General features: G+C 33.0%; 1 protein-coding gene across 1 annotated transcript in view; it reads right to left on the bottom strand.

Annotated features, from left to right (window-relative positions):
• Positions 1 to 21,974, bottom strand: part of TRHDE (thyrotropin releasing hormone degrading enzyme) — a 392,378-nt gene that overhangs the window by 106,002 nt on the left and 264,402 nt on the right. Inside the window, exons 7-9 of the mRNA XM_032295835.1 lie at positions 21,776 to 21,841; positions 1,335 to 1,400; positions 523 to 710 (exon numbers count right to left, since the gene is read on the bottom strand). Coding sequence (XP_032151726.1) covers positions 523 to 710; positions 1,335 to 1,400; positions 21,776 to 21,841 — 320 coding nt within the window. The remainder of the gene's footprint in view (positions 1 to 522; positions 711 to 1,334; positions 1,401 to 21,775; positions 21,842 to 21,974) is intronic.

Here is a 21,974-nt window from a genome sequence, read left to right as displayed (position 1 = left end):
AGAGAACATATGTTGATACAAAGTGGCATTTATCATTAGCTCATTTTAAAGTGTTGTTTTAAATTCCTTTATCTCAGTCATTATTTAATTTGATTTTTGTTTTAATTAGTTTTTCTGCATTATTAGTTTCTGTTCTCACTTGCTTTATAAATCTCACAGTTTGCTCAATTCCTTTTAATTCACAGCAACACATTTTAACTTTCTTGCATTTAATTCAAAAAACATTCATGGGGAAAAGTGAAAAATAACATTTTATTCTTTTTAACCACCATGATTATTTAAAATTCTGTCCTCCTAAACAAATAACTTTGATGTTTTTCAGCCTGAATTTTCAGATAGTCAGGAAACGGGAGTAAAAGAAGAATCAAAATGAAAATAACTTGTGCAAATAAAGAAACAAGAACTATATTTCATTTACAACATTTCAAAATTGTATTACTGATGCTCTCTGAAACATTCAAACTGCAAAGTGAAATGTAAAAATAAAAACAATTATTTTTCATGTAAAAAAGAATGTTGTACCTGTTATTTTGAAGTTTAAGTGCTTTAGTTTTAGCACTGATGTCATAGATAAAATGTTGTTGGGTAATTATTATTCTATTTTCCATTGTTGTGTTTCCCAGGATGGTGATAACAGGATAACCCATCTGGAGTGTCCACTGATCCATTACTTCTTGTATATTTACATACTTCCCATTTCTTTTTAAAGCCTTTACAAGGAAAAATGTATAAATTAGTTTCATAAATGTGAATTATCAACATGATTAACATTAAGGCATTTTTATTTCTATCTTTACTATTTATCTACATATGAAAACATTTAAAGTCAGTGAAGACAATATAATGTGTTAGTGGAATTAATCTTCTTGCCCCAAGTTAAGCCTCATACGTGTACATAAAAATGACAGTTATATTAAGATTAAATTTTTGACATAGCATAAAAATATAAAATATAGGTTATTGTTAAAGCAAAAACTTGAGGCATCAGTAAGTATTCCCAGCATGTCTAGTGTAAAGTTTAAATATTTGACATATAGAAAAAAATATTTAAAACTTAATTATTTTTTAACATGAATATCTTATACCATATTAAAATTATATTTCAGAAGCGTTGTCATGTTTGAAAGTAAGCAAGATATCTATTAATACCATTTGTAGTTTAGTTTTAAACTCCATTATTTTACAATACATTATATAAAACAAAAAATCAACATGAACAAATGAAAAATGTAAAAAGTAAAAACAAACTCAATGTCAATAAAGGTTTGAATGTCTTTTAAATGCATTCAAATATTCAAGTAGAGGTTTTGATATTTGAGATTCCTATACTTTACCTCTGATAATGTATTCCAGAGATCATTTCTTGCTGCATTGCCATACTTATGAATGGTTAAATAATCCTACAAGAATATAAAGTTGTAATTACAATTCAAGGGCTAAACAGTAAGTAGTAAACACAATTATTTCTCAATCAATTAATAATTATCATTTGTTATAATTATATTAATAAAAAGGGACATACAAAAAGATAAAGAATCTCATTTTAAAATATTCCAGAGATTTAGCTATAAAATATTTCTTAAGTTGTCAAACAATATTAATCTCTTAAAAATTATTTCCATAGCTCTAATCACTGCTTACCGATATCCAGGGTCAAAGATCTTTCTCTAATTGAACAAGTCAATCTCAGTCAATTCTGAAAACACTACCTCTGCTGTTGAATATTTAGTGAATCTTTCCCACCAGGCTTTTGTGTTAAAGTGTTGAAAAAGAAATATTTTATTTTATGAAAAAAAGAAATAGCTAATATATACTAAGAGGGACTGCTTTGCCAGAAGAATACTTTCTCCACCATCTGTCTCTAGTTCAGTGGTCTCTCTGCAAAGGAAAGGCTGCCTATTACAATAATTATAAATACTTATTTCCATAGGTTTGAAACACACATTAATATTTGAGAAGAAAATGTTATTCCTAAGTTTATTTAATATTTTGGGGCTTAGGACTTGCCATATTTAATGATCAGTTATTAGTGGTAAAACCTATACACTTTCCATTCAATTCACACTTTGTTCTCTTCTAAAAAGTGTGGTTTGTCTTGTCAATGTACTAATTAGCTATGGCTGGTTTGTATTATTTTTTCTGATTTCAGAGTGGAACAATGAATATTAAAAATACTGTTATATATTGTAAAAGGCCCCCTCCTTCATTTGAAATTCCATTATCTCTGCAACATATAGATAGTAGACAAAATCCTAAATTACATCAAAGTACTAAACAGAAAAATGCTGACTTCTTCAGTACTTTATATGGAGTGGGCTACTCTGGGGATAATTAAAGTTGGGGGAAGCAAATTTTCTGAAATGCAAATTATAACACCTGTGACAGATTCAGCTTTTGTTGGCAATTCACGCCACAGAAAATGGCAACTCCCACTTAATCAGTTGCCTAGAGATGCAATGTCCAACACTAACTTAGCAGCCACAAATTCATCATTGCATCAGGTGTTATTTTGTTTTTTAAAATGCACAACTTTGTTTTTTAAAAAACTTTGTTTTTAAAAACATACAACTCTGAATAACCATTCTGAATCCTAATTTGGCTTTGAACATTCCATATGAGATTCTTTAACATGAACCCAGGGACCAGGATTTAAATTGATTATTTCAGATTTAACTTTCAAAATTATTCTTTATGCTTTTTTCACTTAAATAAATAAATTTTGGAATAAGATTTATAAAATATAAATGTGCATTTTATTTTATGTTTTTATTTTTTATTTGAAACAAGAGCTCAATCTGTCATCCAGGCTGGAGTGTAGTGATGTGATCATGGCTCACTGCAACCTTTACCTCCCAGGCTCAAGTGCTCCTCCTTCCTCGGCCTCCTGAATAGCTGTGACTACAGGCACAGGTACCACCACACTCAGCTGTTTCTCTTTTTCTTAAAATTTTTTGTAGTGACAAGATCCCATTATGTTGCCCAAGTTGGCCTTGAGTTCCTGGGCTTGAGTTAGTCTCCCCCTGTGGCCTCCCAAAGGCTTGGGATTACAGGCCTTAGCCAATATACCTAACTTGCATTTTATTTTAGTTATGTAATAATAAAAGGTGCTAAAATTAGAGTTCTTTACTCCTAGATTCTGTTTATGGGTAGTGCTGCTAGGCTAATTCAGCAAAGGGAAACGAAGGAATGCTAACTATAAAGTCCAATATACAACTACACTTTTCTTCCCATAGATAATAAAAGTCTATTCACAGTATGAGTTGACCTTGTCCCAATATCGTCAGTTTGAATTATTTGTTCCTTCCTCAGTTTAGAATAAAACTCAAGTTTCCACTTTAAGCAGGCTGAAATGAAAATTATCCAGACATAAGAAGCAATTTCCAACTTGCCTGCCTCTGTATTCAGGGAAGATAACATATCTTCTTGAACTCTTGGTAACCCTAATATTCAGATGTTACTGGAATTTTACATGTGCCAACTTTTTAAAAAAAGTTTCCTTTTTGTTTTTTTAAAGAGAAAGCTTACTTAAACATACTCATAGCTGGAATTAAGAAAATTTTGCAGAATTATAAAGAAACTTAAAGGATAATGAGTGTGTTTTAATATTTTTTCATTAATTCCACAAAATGTATGGAGCACTAGAGTGTTTTCAGACAACTTTCTAGTACAGGAGAAACAATGGTGAAGAAAAGCTTACTAAGAACAGCTACAGATACTGAGATGTGATTTGTGTAGGAAGATTTCCATGACTGAAGCTATAGAAGTCTTGGTATAATAACCACTTGGCAAGATGAAATCACATTTGGTATCACATTGAATAAAATGATTTTAAGTTCCTTTCAAACCTCTAAGTCATTGAATATGAAAGTCCTTAGAGATATAAATCTGAAATGGAAATCTATGTTTACATTTATGTGTATGCAAGTCAGTCTGCAGCAGATTTGACATTATGACATAAAATAGAAGAATGTTTTAATATTAACTTTAAAAGAATTGTGGTTTCTCTATACTATGTATTTCTGAAATAATAGAGTTATTGTAAGGAATAAAATAAAGATAATCGCCTGAATATTCTTAAGGAACATAACAAATAATATAGACTTATTAAAAGTTAAAAGCCTATTAAACAAGAATATATTGCATCTCTCCTATGGAAAGAGGCATCATAGTACAGTAGTTTAAAATGCAGTAACAAGAGCCTGTCTTAATTTAAACCCAAGGCCCAACATTCACTAGCTATATGATCTTTAGAAAGTTGTTTAACTCTTTGTGCTTATCTTCACATCTATAAAATGGGAATAATAAAATAACACTGTATATTTTTTCTGAGAATTAAATGATTCAACATATAGTGTTAAAAGAGTGAAGAGAGCAAAGCATATACCATAAATATTCAGTGGGCATTCTCTTTGGTAATCTTTTTAATAATCTCAGGCTATAGGTTAGAAAACTGAGTAACTGAGAAGGAAACACATCATTATCAATAATCACGAAAGAACACAGCACATGAAAACAGTAATATTTGTCTCCTTTTTAACACTGTTCAAGTTACCTTATATTTTATTTCATTCAGTCCACACAACATTAAGAGGTAGATATTATCAAGATCACTTAATAAATCATAACATTGGAACTCAGAGTCTTCAACCTACATCTAAACCCCATGCCTGTGCCTACCCAAATCCAATATCTAAGAGATGCCATAAAGATAACTGAGTTGTATTCAAAACTGAACTCATTGTCCTCCCCTACATTGACTCCTTTTGGTGGCCCTTCTCCAGTGATGGCCTTTACATCCACCTCAACCAAAGAGCTGTCTTGATGCCTTGATCACCCTTTCCACCACATTCAATTAATAATCCATGACCTAAATATACTCCAAGATTCCCACTTCTCCTTACCTGTTAGTCAACCACTCTACAGAATCTTACATGGATAATGACAGCTGCCCTTGCTTCCGCTCTGTCCCTTTCACATCCATTCTCTCCCACAAAGCCAGAATATTTTTGATCAAATACACATAAATCCCTGCTATGTTCAGAATATAATCCAAACTCTTTAATATAATCTAAAAAATGGCCCTCATAGTCTTGTCCCTCTGTATTTCTCAAATCTCTTTGTTAGCTTGTTGCTCCCTGCATTAATTTAGCCACTTTCAGCTTTCTGAAAATGCCTAATGGATATTTTATCTCATTTCTGGCTCTCTGCACATGCAATTCTCTACATTTTTTTCTCCTTTGCCTACTTCAATTCAATTCAATTTCCAGAACTCAATTTTGATGCATTTGCTCCAGGAATTATTTCTCATCCACTTCAACCACCTTCCTAATGCTAAGTTAAATATCTCTTTTATATTTTCACACATTGTTCTATATAATACCATTTATCCCATTGTGTCATAGTTGCCTGTTTATTAGTTTGACTGTTCACACAGTCTGTAAACTCCGTGAGATTAATGATACTGCCAGTGTTGTTTACCACTATTAAACCAACATCTTTGTGCCCAGTCTAGTATACAAGTACTCTCTCTATATATAAATGTATATGTGTGTGTGTGTGTGTGTGTGTGTGTGTGTGTGATTTGACTTTCATTTTGCAATATTCTTTTCTGTTGATAACTGACAATGCAGTAAGCATAGATTTCTTATATCTGTCAGAATCCCCCAAAATGTCATATTTAAATACAACACAGGACATAATTTATGATTTCAGTATATATTTATCAGACATATAACTTGAACAGATACATACGATTGCATATAGTGTCACCAAAAATTGTGAACTATTGCATACGAGACCATTTTTGTTTTATTTCATTTGCTAACAAGTGATGTGGGTCATAACAAGTCCTGTGTAAAAGCCAACAGGACTAATAAAGACAAGGGAAAAGGAGTGAGTTAAGGAAATAAAGCACTATTATCTTTTAAGATTTACATGGAAATAATTATGGAATAATTGCTTCGCTATTAAAGAGTCCTTTAGCATGCTAGGATAGAGGATTAACTACATAAATGGTTTATTCTTGAGACATAAAGGGACGGTTCCATGAAAACCATGTGGATTGGTTTACACATGTTTAGCTGCAAGTAATAAATATGTATCCCAGAATGACTTTTAAAATAGCAATATTTATTCTCTCCTATCATAAGTAGGTAGGACAGAGCTTCAGCCACCTTCTTCTAGAATTATTTTGGTCCTACCCCTATCTATGATTTAGCTTCATTTTCAGGTTTGTGGCTAGATGGCACCAGCAATCCCTAGTATCACATTCAGATGTGACTTTGTTCAGAGGAAAGAGACAGAATTTCTTCCTGAGAACCTCTTTTTAAGAATCAGGAAATTTTTCCTTCAAATTCTGCAGCACATTTTCCACATTTGTCATTTGTCAAAATTACATCATGTGCTCTATCAAGAATCTGTTACTGCATTTTAAGGGACCATGGTTTGAACTTTACCCAAGGAAAGACATAGTCCTTTCAAGTATATGGCTGTTTAGAAGAGGGTGAGAACTTGAAAAAAAAAATCAAAATTCAGACAATAAGAAGGAGTGGGCAACTAGTATAGGCAGATGACCACCACCAATAGTGCTTTCTCTAGTGAGACAGGGAAGTCTCATTGACACTGGGAAAGTGGACTCATTGACACTGGGAAGTAGGATGCCCTATACTTGAAAGGCTAGTCTGGAAATGCTAGGTAAATTCAAGCACAGATTTTTCTGACTATGTGACAAGAAGGCTGAAGCAAGGGTTTGAAATATTGTTACTTTCTATCAAGAATAATTGTATCTCAAAAAATTTGTAGCGGGCATTTGTCATTTTTTGGCTTTCCAGCATCTAAGCACCAGTTTTATTGGGGGGCAATCACTCACTATGGAATCTGGAAGGAAGGCAAAATCTCTGCCTTGCTCTATTCAAATGGAAGGGAAAAAATACTAAATAATCGCTCTCCACTTTCCCTGGCAGTTAATGCCTACGCATGTGCTCTGGTCTCAGACAAGGAGGTGTTTTGTCCTAGGATTGTGAATCCAAAAAGAGTAATGCCTCTCATGGTGACACAGAGGGTCCTGTGGTAGCCTTTCTAATGGCAGCCACTGGGGGGTTCTGTGGTAGCCCCTCTAATGGCAGCAGCTGAGCCTGCCACTCCTGTGGCATGACCTTGGCTACATCTCTTGATTTCTGAGTCTCCTTTAGTTCTTATTCTGTTTTGCAAGCCTCGTCTTCAGTCTTCCCAATGATTCAACGGGCTACCTATATCCTTCAAGTAATTTTCGTTCTGCCTAATTTAACCAGAGTTTGTTTTTGTTGCTTGCATAATACAACCCTAATGGGTTAAACAAAATGAAGGAAGACACTTTACATTATCTTGGTGATCCCTAGTAAGAAAAATAAACTATTGCCTACAACTCATACAAAATAAAATCTAAAGAACACTAAATTCTGTTCAGTAAATCAGCTAGGTTTTTGTTGTTATGAGTAGTAGGTATGGCATGAAAGAGATGTATACTTAATTTTTTTTGTTTTAAAAGTGGACAAGAAGGTTGGAGAGAAAGATTAAAACTGAAATACAAAGTACAGAAGGTTCTGTAGACTGGTGGAGAGGGAATGCACACAGAATGGCAACAGCAAAAACATTTTAAAAAGCAACATTTTATCTTAAAGCTTCTAAAACAGGGACTTCTGAACTGAGAACCGTTAAGTTCTGCACTTACATATTTGTAAGTATGTGCATTATTACAGTACCGTGATCTTAAAGGAAACCATAAACAGCAACAAAAGTAGATTAAAAGTATCAGATCACAGCAATGTCACACAGAGTTGGGTAAAACCAATTTGAAGCCTGGCCCATGCACTTCAGAGGATGTTTTTACATTCTCTAACCTTGAAAAACAGAAGCAAGAAGACAAAAACAGTGACAGATGACCAACTTAAAGAAAGCTACACCACAGACCAAGATATTTATTTGGATTCACACCTAGAAATTGATGATAATTTTCAGACTTAGTAAAAGTGAGTCATAAAGCACTAAGGAAGCATTATGCAAAGATTTAAAAGTAATATTTATATTTTAATTCTATTAGATAAGAGTCAGAGATAAAATGGTATAAATAATTATTGAAACTTTCCTTTATTATTAAAGTATATTAAATTTCCAAGAAGGAAATCCAGTATAATAAGAATGATTACTAAACTTTTTGAGGTACAGCAGTTTCAAGCCACAAGACATTAAAAGAAAAAAAAGATGACACATTTAGGAAAGAAAACTATTAGAGAGATAGAGGAATAGTTGAAAATCAGTTATCATGGTTTGCATGTCATTCTAATTCTGAATTTTTAAATGTGTTTACCCTAAATTTACCTTTAGAAGTGGCTTGCTTAGATATGGGAGTATTTAGATAGTTCACTAGGAACAAAAAGACATTTTACATGTTCTAAAAATCCAGTATTCCACCCAATTAATATAAATTTTGTAAGAATAAGTAAATTTTTATAAGAGTCTGCTAAATATAGTAGAATATCATAAAATTGTAAATCAAAACAACCTGCCAGTTCATGAAAGGTTTTCTTGTTTGTTTGCTTAAAATTACAGACAATGGCATCTTCTCACACCACTTTTGTGTTTCAGTATCTCCTATGTTGTAATTATAGATCATACCATCAATTCCTCAACATGCAGGCACATCACCAGAGTTACAATATTACCACTGTAGGATTTGTACGCCATGCCAGAACAAGGTGACAGGGTCCCACACCTGTCAGTGAAATAATATAAGTGTCATAGTCTATAGAGGAGTTCTGGGGTACTAAAATATTTCTACCTCTCACTTTTGCTGCTAGCATGAAATATTACTGAGACATAAAGTGAATCTATTCGTAAAAATGAAGCCTGTGAATTGCTTTTTCTGAACACCCTGATAAAGGGCTTTGATCACCACTCACTCACAAAATAGACAGATTACATCCTGATTGGTAAAAATGCACTGCTTCTTGTAAATCAAGTTCCCCGCTGATTGCAGGCATGTACACAGAGTTTCCCTCTCCCACCTCTTTGTTCGCCCAGCCCTGGTGCTGGTGACAATTTGGGAAGAAATGTAATTTAGTTGAGAAAGAAGGTGTATATTAAAAAACAAACAAACAAACAAACAAAAAACTAGGTATGAACTCAGGCTGATCCCTACCAGTCATGTGATCTTGGATAAAGTATCTATTTTCTCTAAAACCTTAATTTCTTCAACTGAAAAATGTACATAATGTAGTACTTACATGACAAGAGTATGAACAGAAAATGACATAAAACAAATAAATGACTTAGAAAATATCAGTCACACAAAGAATCCAAGAAGCTTCAGTTACTTTAATAGCAATTTACATGGGAAAAAAAAAACTAGTGTCAAAAGTCTTTTTCAATGTTCCCTCCAAGAGAAGCTAAAATGTTCTAGAGACACCATAAGAAAATTGTATGGAATTGGCCAGGCCTGGTGGCTCACACCTGTAATCCCAGCACTTTGGGAGGCCAAGTGGGGCAGATCACCTGAGTTCAGGAGTTTGAGAACAGCCTGGCCAACGTGGTGAAACCTCATCTCTATTAAAAATACAAAACTAGCCGGGCAAGAGAGCAGCTGCCTTTAATCCCAGCTACTCAGGAGGCTGAGGCAAGAGGATGGCGTGAACCGGGAAGGCAGAGGTTGCAGTGAGCTGAGATTGTGCCATTACACTTCAGTCTGGGTGGCAAGAACCAAAACTCTATCAGAAAAAAGGAGAGAAGGAAGGAAGGAAGGAAGGAAGGAGGGAAGGAGGGAAGGAGGGAAGGAAAGAAGGAGGGAAGGAGGGAGGGAGGGAAGGAGGGAGGGAGGGAGGGAGGGATGGAGAAAGAAAGAGAAGGAAAGAAAAGAAAAGAAAAAGAGAGAGAGAGAAAGAAAGAAAGAAAGAAAGAGAGAGAGAGAGAGAAAGAGAGAAAGAAAAAGAAAGAAAGAAAGAAAGAAAGAAAGAAAGAAAGAAAGAAAGAAAGAAAGAAAGAAAGAAGAAAGAAAGAAAGAAGAAAGAAAGAAAGAAAGAAAGAACGAAAGAAAGCAAGCGGAAAAGGAAAAGAAAAAGAAAATTATATGGACTAACCTGAAGTACAAATGCGCCTGGGTGGGGTGTGGGGTGCAGTACAGCAGTAGAAAAAGAAAAGAAAAATTGAGAACAAAGCTTCCTTCAGGCTTGAGAAAAGCTGTTTAGAAGACTTCTTTCCAAATCTTGTCATGTAATGCGTTTTGGACAGTTCAAGTTGTGGGGTCTAGCACCCTGTTTTTCACAGAGCTCTGCTGAGATGACAAAACCTCTGATGGGTAGTTCATGGAATGGGCACACTAATTTGACTCAGCACAAAAGAGATTTTCCCAAGTTGGCACTCATGCAATAAAGACACTAATCTTCAGGTGACCAGAAAGGTTCAGAAAAGATGTATATCAAACTCAAGAAACATGCAATTATCTACTTCTTTCCCATTCACTGATCAATGCATTTCAGAAAAATGAATCAGACTGCGAATTAGTGTGGATGAGACCACAGGGCTCTTTAGCATATGCTCTGAACAGAAAAAGTTATCTATAATATTTTCATATTAATGAACATGACAGAAGGGGAATTCAGTAAGGGCATGTTATGTTTCCCATAAGTTAGAAGCCTGGAGGATTTCTTTCATTTAGTGTTAAAATCATAATATTATACTTTGCTAATATATTGTTTACTGTTATTAATATTAATGGCAGCTTATTTTTCTCTCAGATTCTTCCTGTCTCCTCTTTCCTGAGTATCCAGCTTAGATTTCATAAATCATCTTAACTAAATCCTGGGAAACAGCCTGATCTTTTTTTGTTGTACTGTCCTTCAATTATAGTACTTGGCAAAAATCCCAATCATGGAAGAATCCAAGTATTTGTCTTCTCCAAACCTGTACTCATCCAGCTGAATATCACAGGAGAAAATCATCCAATTGAAAAGCTGAGCTTATGATAAATTCAGAATCACCAAATTCAAATAGGAACTCAAAACTGTCAGGAAGTACCTTTCTACTCTTTCAATTCTCTATCTTCAAATTTCTCCACTTCCCACTCTCAGCTCACTTTCATTCAGCTGCTGACTTTCTCTCAAAAAACACTGAAAAAATATAAGTCATCAGAAGGATTTCTCTCATTTCCCTATTGCCAGCATTCCAAATTTACTGGAAATAAGTATCCTATTAAAGACAAGTGCCTTCACCTTCTCAATGAACAAGGTTCTGGAGTTGTTTCTCACTTCTCCAACATTATCAGTCATCCCTTGAATCTTCCTGCCAGCTTCAAACCAGTACAGCTCCCTCTCAGATTTAAAAATAAAACAAAAATTTTCTTTAGCCTTTATCCCCCTCTAGCCACTGACCATGTTTTTCTTATCTCCTTCCTGAAAAACTGTGTTTAGTTTTATTCTGCATACTGTTTCCATTTCCACATTCCCATTCACTCTTTAACCTACTCCACTGAAACCAATGAATTTACAGGCTACCAAAAGAAACAGTTTACAGTCTTTATCCTTCTCCACCTTGTTTCTGCATTTAACCTTGTTGCCCACTTTCCTGTTCTTGAAACAAGATCTTCTTTTGGCATCTGTGACACGATGCCCTTGGTATTCTGCCTGTCTCTCCAGCTGTCCCATCTCAATCACCTCTCCAAGCTCCTCTTCTCTCAATCTCAAGTTGTTACAGTCGTTCAGGGAATTGTTCCAGGTCCTCATCCCAGAAAACTCAGAATCATTCTTGATTACATTCTCTTCCTCCCCTCACATACCACACTTTTCGACCAATTTATCCCTAGGCCCATTGAATTCTACCATTAAAAAACATTTGGGATCCATCTATGTCTCTATTTCTATGAACCATTTAAGCCTCGATAATCTCTCCCCTGAGTATTAAAATATCCTTTTTACTTTTTTTGCCCAATCCCTTTCTTGGTATGCTGACTGCCTCAAATCCAGTGTATTATTACAATTAGCCAGAAAACTGTTCTATATATAAATAGAGCCATTACGCATCCACTTTAAAGCTGTTTAATACAGCACTTGAATAATATTAATCTTAGCACAAACTATTGGGCATTGTGTGACTGGCTGTTGCTCACCTCTCCTACCTCTTGTTCTTACTAACTCTACTCACCCACCAGTTTCTTTATTTTCCTTGAACATGCTCAGTTCTTGTTTTAGCCCTTTGTAGGGCTCTTCCCTCTTCTTGGAATCTCCTTGACCCCATCTTTCTTCCTTCAGATCTCAGCATACCTACCATCTTCTCAAGAAGGATTCCCTAAACACCCAATCTAGAATTGTTCCAACCACCTGCTCGCTATGCTTTCTCACAGAATCCTATTTTTTGCTTTCTAGCATTTTTCACATTGAGTAAAAATATATCTATTACTTTTTTCCTATCTATTGTGTGTCTCCTTTATCCTGTTATACGATTCATGAGAACAGAAGCCATATCTGCTATGTACAGCATGCCCTGAATACGTAGTACTTGTCATGATGTCTGGCATAGAATAGGTGCATAATAAATACATGTGGAATAAATGAATGACTGGGCACGTCTAATGGGTGAGGAACACGAACTGTATACATAAAACGAAGCAAAGCTGGTACAGGAAGATAAATTATAATTTTGGTTTATTGGCACAAAACATTAAGAAGTGATTTTTGACACTTACATGTGTTATTGTTCTTAAATGGAAAAGAAAATGATCTGTAAAATAATCACAGGGAGAGATCTTGAGCAGAAGAGAAGGTGAATACAGGAGACTGGTTGCAAAAGGATATCAGATTCAGTATAACAAGTGGATGACACCACTTCTTTGTATGCCATGCTAACATGAAGCTCTGTCTTCCATAAATGAAAATACAAAGATAGACCAGAATGGAATTTTAGATGCATATGAATCTTTTGTAAACCAGGTTCAAAATATGTAACTTAAGCCTTTGCAACACTCTTAAGCCACTAATTTATAACATGCTGTTTTATAACAATAATTTTAACATATTAAATACAGGAGAAACGAGTTTGCAGTAAATATGTTATAGTTCATTACTTTTATTTTATAACTATATAAAGTTACTAAAAAGAGAGTAAGACCTCAATTTTTAATGCATAAGAGACATGGATAAATCTTATAAAAGAGTAAATGAAAAGAGTGAAATGCCAGTAGAGAATGTATTAAATATTTCATAGCCTCATTTATGATAAAATATATACACTGAAATAACAATGGAATAAATTTTTTACTTACTAAATTAGTAAGAAATTTATTTTGAAAATTTATAAGAATGCTGTTTACTTAGTGTAGTATAAAGAGAGAACTTTCAAACTTCTAGCATTATATACTGGTTTAATATTTTGGAGAAAAAAATGATACTATGCTTCTAAAAATATATATATATAGTTGAAAATATAAGGGAAAAAATCAACAATGTAAAGATTATTAGAGTGTTATTTAACAAAAACTGGAAAGTAATATAAATGCTCACAAACATGGACAAAGCAAAATATATTATGTTATATCTATGTCATATTACTATTTTAAACTAAGCTATGTGACAGAATCATGTCAATCAATTATAAAAATATTATTAAATGAGGAGAAAGTATTTTTAACTTAGGAGGAATTTTATGTAACATTTCAAATATATAGCTCTAGGCTATCAGATGCACTTTTCAAAAAGAGAACATCAAATAAAAAGAAAAATAAATTTAAAATGGAAAAGAAAGAAAACTGCTGATGCAGGAACTAAGCTGTTTACAGAAAAATGCCTGTAAGGCAAGTTTATTGTACCACTGAACTTGCAACCCAACCACCAAATGGCAATGTCTACAAAGATCGGTATGCATTTACACACATACTAAAATACAAATACATCCATACATCAACTAAATGTGTCTAATAATTTCACAGATACATTTAAATAACCAAAACGTCATTTTATAGTATCAACCCGATTAGCTAATATGTTATACATCTTAAGCCCTTAACTAACAGATAAAAGATAACCAATAAATATAAATTTATAAGTTCTCCTGTTGAGCTGGACAAATGCCTGAAGGATGACTAAATGGAGATATATGTTTCTAAAAATAAGGGCTTTTTAGTTAATGTTACACAGTCATATTAGTCAGTTAACCTTTAAATCACAAGCAAATTAATGAAGATTCAATCAATGGCTGTATATTTAAAAAATTGAAACTGATGAATAAAAGTTATTTCTCTCTGATCCAGAAATTTGAATACAGAATGCTATTTACTTTTTAAAAATACTTGTTTGTATCAAAGATGGAATTCTTAATTCTGAAATCCATCAAGTCTTTTCCAAAACTTAAATATTTATTTCTCTGTAACATGCTCACTAATTTTCCTTTACAGTTAGGTCTTTAATAAACTAAATGCTAATTAAGTCAAATCCAATAATTAAAAATTAGTAATAATAACATTGTTATCATATAACATTGAGTGAACACACCAAATTATTATCAAGTTGTTAACCTTTTAACCCATAGCATATCTAAAACTGCATAGCATTTTAAGCAAAACTAGGAGACATTTGAGCAAAAGCTGTCTATGGTCATTCATTTTAGATTAAGTATGATTCAGCTGCCATCTGGATAAAAACACAATATTATATCTTCAGAAAGAAAATTAACTTTGACACACTGTCTCTGTTCCTCCATTATTTTCCGACTTTTTACTTCTCTGAAAACCTACATGTAAGGGAGAAAACTCTATCTCACAAATGTAAGCCTGCAGTTTTCAAATAAAAATTCTGCATACACATGTTAACATATAACACCTCATTGAAACACAAGTTATTGAGTATGTTGCTACTAATAATCCCTATGGCTTTTTGCCTGTCATTACCTTCAGGCTATCAGAATTTTATGAGCACAAACCAATAATAATGATATTTCCTTTTTGCTTTTTATCCACACCTCATTGCCTTACATTGATTTGCATAAGCAATTTCCACCCTGATAATTGGAGCCAAACATCTTGCTGTAGGTTACCTTATGGAAAAAAGCAGTTAAATACTAATCAAGAGAAATCTTTCTTTATTCAACCATATTTTAGATGATGCTGAATTACCTTCACTGGTTGAGCAGGAAGGTGACTCACTTTCTGACAGGGATTTCAGGCTTTCGGTTTATATCAAGCTTAATAATTATCTTTCTTTATAATTTCAGTACCCTCATGTTGACTCATAACAACATGAAGAATGCTGCTACTAGGCTGAAATCATTAAAACAATATTGTTTTGTTTAAAAGAAAAAGGCATAGCACAGGTAGTAATTATATTTTTATTAGCTAGCTACCGAACCAATCAATGTTATCTGAGGACTGTAAAATTACAGCTTTAATTTTTATTTCCAGAAAAATCCAAAAAAATATAATTAGGGAGATTAAAACATAAAAATGAAATAAGGAAAATCCAAGTCATATAAAGATATATATCTAAAAGAATCGTTACTTGAATTACTTATTTAAAAATTAGACTTATTCCACTTATGTAGAATCAGGATTTGAGCTATTGGACTTAAATTATAAAAACAAGGTAAAATAAGTAGATTCTAATTTATTTACCAAATGAATATTTTAACTATATGGATGAAAAGTAATGTGTATGTCTGTAAACACTAAGAACCCTGTAAGTGAAAGATAACTACCAAAAGATGTTGTAAGGTGAGCAATTTTTATTAGAGAAGGAATTCATATAAAACATTTATTTATAGTAGAACGGAATATTTCAGGGAGATATGTGAAATCACCAAGAACTTCTATAGAGATAGGAAAAAAAGGCAAAATTGCAGTGTATTTATATTCCAGGTAACACACAGAAAGGGAAATTCAACAACATTGAGTACTAAAGTCTGCCCAAGAGGAAGAGGGGATAGAAATGGGGTTACATTGCACATATTCCACCCCAGTATTAGACTAGTAAGGACTCTACTTATGCTTGCAACATTTTAATGAGAAAACGAGATTCCAATAGTGTAAATATTAAATAGGCATGAAACCCATGAATGATCATGCTAGCTTGTCCTTAGAGATGACCTAGAAAGGAATTTGGAGCTGTGTAAACCACAAACAAAAATGAGGTGCTAAATGTAAGAATGATATATCTAAAAAGTGTAACTTGAGCTTCTGTGCAAGAGACAGTTTCTGGTTACTGCTGACCTGCCTATTGCATTTCTCACTGACTTCACTTAAGTTCCAATAGGTCATGTATTATGTAGATTTTTCTTAGTCATCATTGCTCACTGGAATTATTGCTAGGAGAAAATCCTGGGCTGGGAGAAACACATAATCGTGCTTTCCAGATGTCCTATGTAGAGGTGGTCTTAAATCAAAAGCAATTTAGGCAAACTGCTGCTGAGATTCTTCTCTCTGAACTTTAACTTATCCCAGGAGGATTGGCCCACCTGGGGAGGTAGGAATGAGGATCCTACAGTAGTGATTGTGCAAACCAAAGTCTGAAATTCTAAAGTTAATCAAAAGCAAAACAATTATTCACAGTAGTAAACTCCCATCTTTTTTCCAGCTCCTTATTTTACGAGTAATCACTTCAGAAATTTATAAATTTTATATATTACTGGTACTGATTTATCCTGATACAATCAAACCAACTTATGCAAAGAAAAAACTGAGTATTACAGACCACAAACAACTGGACTGAAGTTATGAAATTAGTAAAATATGGTAGTTGTTGATTTTATTTCCCTATATCTTCCATCATATGTCCTGGTAAAATTATTGAAATCAATTAAGAACATTCTCTGCCCTAGATAGAGTTGTATCATATGGTCTTAATACAATATTAAGGAAGAGATGAATAAAGAAGTTAATACTATTTAAATATTGATATGGTAATAAAACAACCTGTAAAAATAACACAAATAAAATTTAATCAATAGAACAAAGACATTTACAGGTTAAGTGTGTCAGACTGTTAGCCATTCACCATCACTTCCCCTACCATCTACCTTCTTGTGCACTGTATGGATTAGAAGATTGAATGCTACATTTCCAAGAATTCTTTGCTAGTTAGGCTCAACTTTATGTTCTGCAGAATGAAAAGTACACATAAAAGATATGGGTGGCAGTAAAGAAGGAGGAGCTGTCGTTGCTCAGATAGCAGAGAGCAGGCATGTGGGCTTTGGCAGAAGGTAGGGGTAAACTATAGCCAGTGGCTTTCAGGGGTACTCTAGGCAGCTGAGAATATGTGTATTACTTCCCTAAGAAACTCAAATTTCTATATTTCCAGAAGCCTGGCAGTGGCTTTCCTGATCTCTACTTGCATAACCATGCCAACAGTTTTAGAAAATTACTATATCCCATGTTAATTCCCTTTCTGCTTGAAATATTACTAAGGGTTTCAGTATATTACAGAATTACATACCAGAAGTGATTGCAGACCCTCAAAGATGGTTATCTACAATTGTTTGCCTGCATTGATTAGATTTAAAGAAGCTAATATCATTGATAATGAGTGATAGGATCATGATAATTAATCATTTTCAGGGCCAAAACAGTTTCTTAAATGATCATCGATAATTTCCTAAACTGAAGAATAAGCTTTGGGAAAACAAATGACTATTTCGATAGAAAATTATGGCAGAATAAAGAATTACAAAGTCTTTGTGAGGATTGACTATTTCTGACTGGACTGGAGAGACTACAAAAAGCAAACAATAATGTTGGTGCTTTAAATTATCAGCTGAAGGTTTGGCAGGGAACAAGAGATTTATGACTATGCTAAAAGAATCATGTATCTCTTACAACCTTAGAATCAACAAATCTGACAAATAAACTATGATTTAAAATTCTGAGTGGCAAAATTATAACTCAAATAAATTTCATGGATTTATTAGATCTTTTATGTGAGAGTTGGGGTATTAAGGAAAGTATAGGATACAGAATCAGAATGCAGGCCTTGGAGGTCAAAATTTCACTGAGACTCCTTAGCAGCTTTTCTTGTTTCTGAAAAAGTAAGTTCTCCTTGTTTGAGCTCTGTGTAACATCACTCATCAAGGAGGACGCTGGCTCTTCTCAAAACCAACTCCAATATACCTAAATGCCAAACCAATAAGTAGAATTGGTTTCAGCAGAGTTCAAGTAGAAATTCCAACCTTAGAAGATGGCATTTACACTGAAAATTACCAAGAAATTTCAAGAGTTCTCAGCATATGGCATCTAAAAATCACTGTAGCTTAATCACAAAAATGTAAAGTATCCAGAGACAATTATTAAAGTAAGTACCAGAAAAAAAAAAAGTGACCAAGTAAATGAAAGCCAAAGAAATAGAAGTAGTTTCCTGATACTAGCAAAATAAAACTATTACCAGCAAAAACTATCTGATAGAAAAATGCTGCTCTGGTTTGACTACAGTTATAGCTCTATATATAGATAGTCATATTATATAGTCTCAATAATCAAATGATTAAAGATTCAAGAAAAAGGAGTCACTCACTCTTGTATATCTAGTTTACAAACGTTTCCATCAAATTAAAATGGCTGGCCCAAATTAAATACGTCAAACCCAAATCGTGTAACTAGAAAACTGCATTAAATTAATCCTAGATTTAAAGAATATAAAAGAGAAAAGGAATCTTACCGTATTTAGTCGAACTCTTACATTTCATAACTGTAATATCAGAGTTCAAGAGAGGTCTAGTGACTTGCAGAAAGACCACTATTAATTGGAGTTAGAAATGAAGTATTTCTCCTTATTTATTCTATTGACTCAAGTTTCTCAAAATACGCCTACTACCATTTTGAGAAATTAATTACATAGAAAGTAGACATGTAGAATTTGCAAAAATGTAAACTTTTTTATTTAAAAAATATACATTATTTATTGGTAATACATAATCTAGCCACAGAAATGTTCAAGTTCAACACAGTTCCACCTTCAATTCAAACATTAAAATGGAAGCAAATTTGTTGGTGGTATCAAGAATTATTTTTTTGTATGTATATACTTTCTATTTATTTTTCAAAGTTTGATATAGTTTATTAGGAGAGAACAGCTATGCAAGACTTATTTTTTAATGCAAGACTTACTGTTTAAGCACCACAAGAAATTCAATAAATAAGAGGAATTAGACCAAAATGCATCAATACCAAGAAAACCCATGATTATTCAGTAAGAAATTGTTCTCCTAAACTTTCTCATAGCTGATCCAATGGGTTATATGACTGTTAGAAACAATTTTTTTTCCTCAGAAAGTCTCTAGAGTCTCTCCCTGCTGAAAAATACATTTAAATTGAAATTTAAAATATATTTCCATAGAAAATATTACAAAAAATTGAAACTGCAGTTGAATCTACACTGATACTTTATAAGTTAAGTATAAATATGAACTAATCTAGAAACTTACTACCTTGCTATATTATATTATACATATATACACACACATATTCATGTACGTATTTTTTTAAAGTTTGCCTCATTCCCAAAAGACTTTAAGATGGGTCACAAGAATACATAAAATTGCAAGAGAACACAAAATTTAGATAGATAATAAATAAAGAAGAAACACCATTAAGACATCATTCCCATGTGGAACATGAAGATTAAGGTCTGAGCCCACAAAAAAAAAAAAAAACACACTATCCACAATTTGAAATTGCAAATAATAAACTTCCATTTGTCAACATGGAAATAGCCATGGTTAATGTAAAAACAACTCATAGATTTTTCAGCAGAATTAAGTGCTGACAGCCCAGATTAGCTCTTTCTACAACTTGTAAACCAAGACCCCCCAGGGCCTTCTGTATGGGAAACATATTAATATCAACTCTGTGACCACTCAGCATCATGACATGAAGTGTCTGTTCAGGAGGTCATCTCCAAAATGTATCCCATACATCTTCATGCACAAGAGATGATAATTTATCACCTAGATGTAGGGATCTACTGTAAACTAATCCAAACTGCTGATGATACACTAAATCAGTTTGAGTGATGAGTATAAATAAAGCTGCAAGCGAAGTACTGAAGGATACAGATCTATCTGATCAATGAGATGTCACCAGGCAAATGAAATGCAATGTTGACAAACACAGAGTCCCTCAGTTGAAAATTAACCAAATCAAGTATCAGAGTATAAAGGCACACATTAATACAAGCTTGGAATGAAAGTTTAACATGATGTGAGCCAGAGGGTATATTCTAACTGTTTCATATAAAACTGAGCAGAGTGGGTCAGTGGAAAAAAATGTATTAAAAATTGATACATTTTGCACACCATAGAAAGTATGACACGATGAAGAAAAATGTTGCAAAATGATAATCCTTTCCAAATAATTTAACTGTAGTTATTCAATCTGCTGAGCAAATCCATACACATAGATGAAGAAAAACAATAAGAATTTTATACAGAAAATGATTTTACATCAACTCGCTACGAAGAAATCAAATTCAATTTGTGTTGCCCTTATGAAGAGTGAGATATTTTCTGAAACAGTCATGCTACAACTTCAATGGGGAAAAACAAAGGAATGGGGATAAGAAAGGACATTCTTCCAGATAGTTGATATTCATGAAGGGCACTCCTTGAGAAAAAAAAGATTTTCCCAACTATGTGATCAGAATAGATCCTTTAACATACAGCAAATAGATTTGATGGATTCACCTATACTGAAGGTGTCCCTAATGGAAAGAGCTGATGAAAGTAAATTTCAAACTCTGCTGGAACAAATCTGTAAAAATATTTTCTGGGGGAAATTATCTTCAAAACATTTATATGTATAGTTTTTGTTGTGTTAAGTATAGAGAGTTTGTCAAAATATAGCTAACGCTTACCTTGTATTTTATCTTTCAGTTTATTTGGGGATACAGGTAGAATTATACTACTAAAATATGACCTGGACCCAGATGTAGTTTATTTAAATTTCAAAATGAAAAGCTTACTAAGAACAGATAAGATTGATTGCTCTCTCTGTCTTAGCATAATTGTATTTCAGGTGAACATCAATTTACTTTAAAGGACACTTCTAAGTAGCAGAATGCATCATAAATAATTCATCAATCACAGCTACTAGGAACATGATTTACTCCAGCAGATTCAATGGAATAAAAGTTTATATATATATATATGTATCTGCTTTAAAAAGTTTAATAATCTTCCGTTTTCTAAGAACCCATTCTTAGATTCCATACTTTATACTCTAAATGCAGTATGATATAACTGTTTCTTTTTCTTCCTTCTTTTAAAAGAAAATCATGGTTTAATTAAAATAAAAACAATTAAAAATCTTTATAACGAATAACAATCTATGCATATCAACAGCAAAATAACGAAAACATAAAAGGTACATATTTGAAAAATAGCCTCAAGATTTCTCAAATGCATGATTCAAATAATGCTAACATAATTTGTTCTCACCTTATTCGAATCTTTAAATGGAAGAAGAAGAAGGCAGGCTTTCTGAACGTCTTTTATAGAATATTTGGAGCTGGCATATTTTTAAATTACTTCAAGTTAAAAATGCATATCAAACAGATTCTAAATTGTTCAACAATTCAAGTTTTGTCAGTTGATACAGTGAGTATCCTATCTAGAACTTTCATTTGTCATATAGAAAGACATTGATTACCTTACACATCTTAAAGTTTTCCATCAAGTACAGCAATTTTGTATTAGCCATTTCCCAAGCTGTGAAATATCCTTAAAATAAATATATTGACAAGAAAAAAATGTAAAAGAAAATAAAAAGCATTTTACTTACTTGCAGACCCCTCTGGAAAACTGAATGGCCCATAAAATTAGCCAGCATTCTTATTAAAGCAGCACCCTATAGGAAAGAATAATTAAAAAAAAGAATTTCAACATAGTATCATGATTATAAAGTTGTTTTAATCAAACCCAGTCTACTTCATTCATGCTATTCTATTTTCAAACATAATTAAGAAACAGAGTATCATGAA

The sequence above is a fragment of the Sapajus apella genome, unplaced genomic scaffold, assembly GCF_009761245.1.
Source record: "Sapajus apella isolate SASKATOON/1434 unplaced genomic scaffold, GSC_monkey_1.0 scaffold2, whole genome shotgun sequence".
Taxonomy (NCBI): Eukaryota; Metazoa; Chordata; class Mammalia; order Primates; family Cebidae; genus Sapajus; species Sapajus apella.
This window is presented reverse-complemented; position numbering and strand designations above follow the sequence as displayed.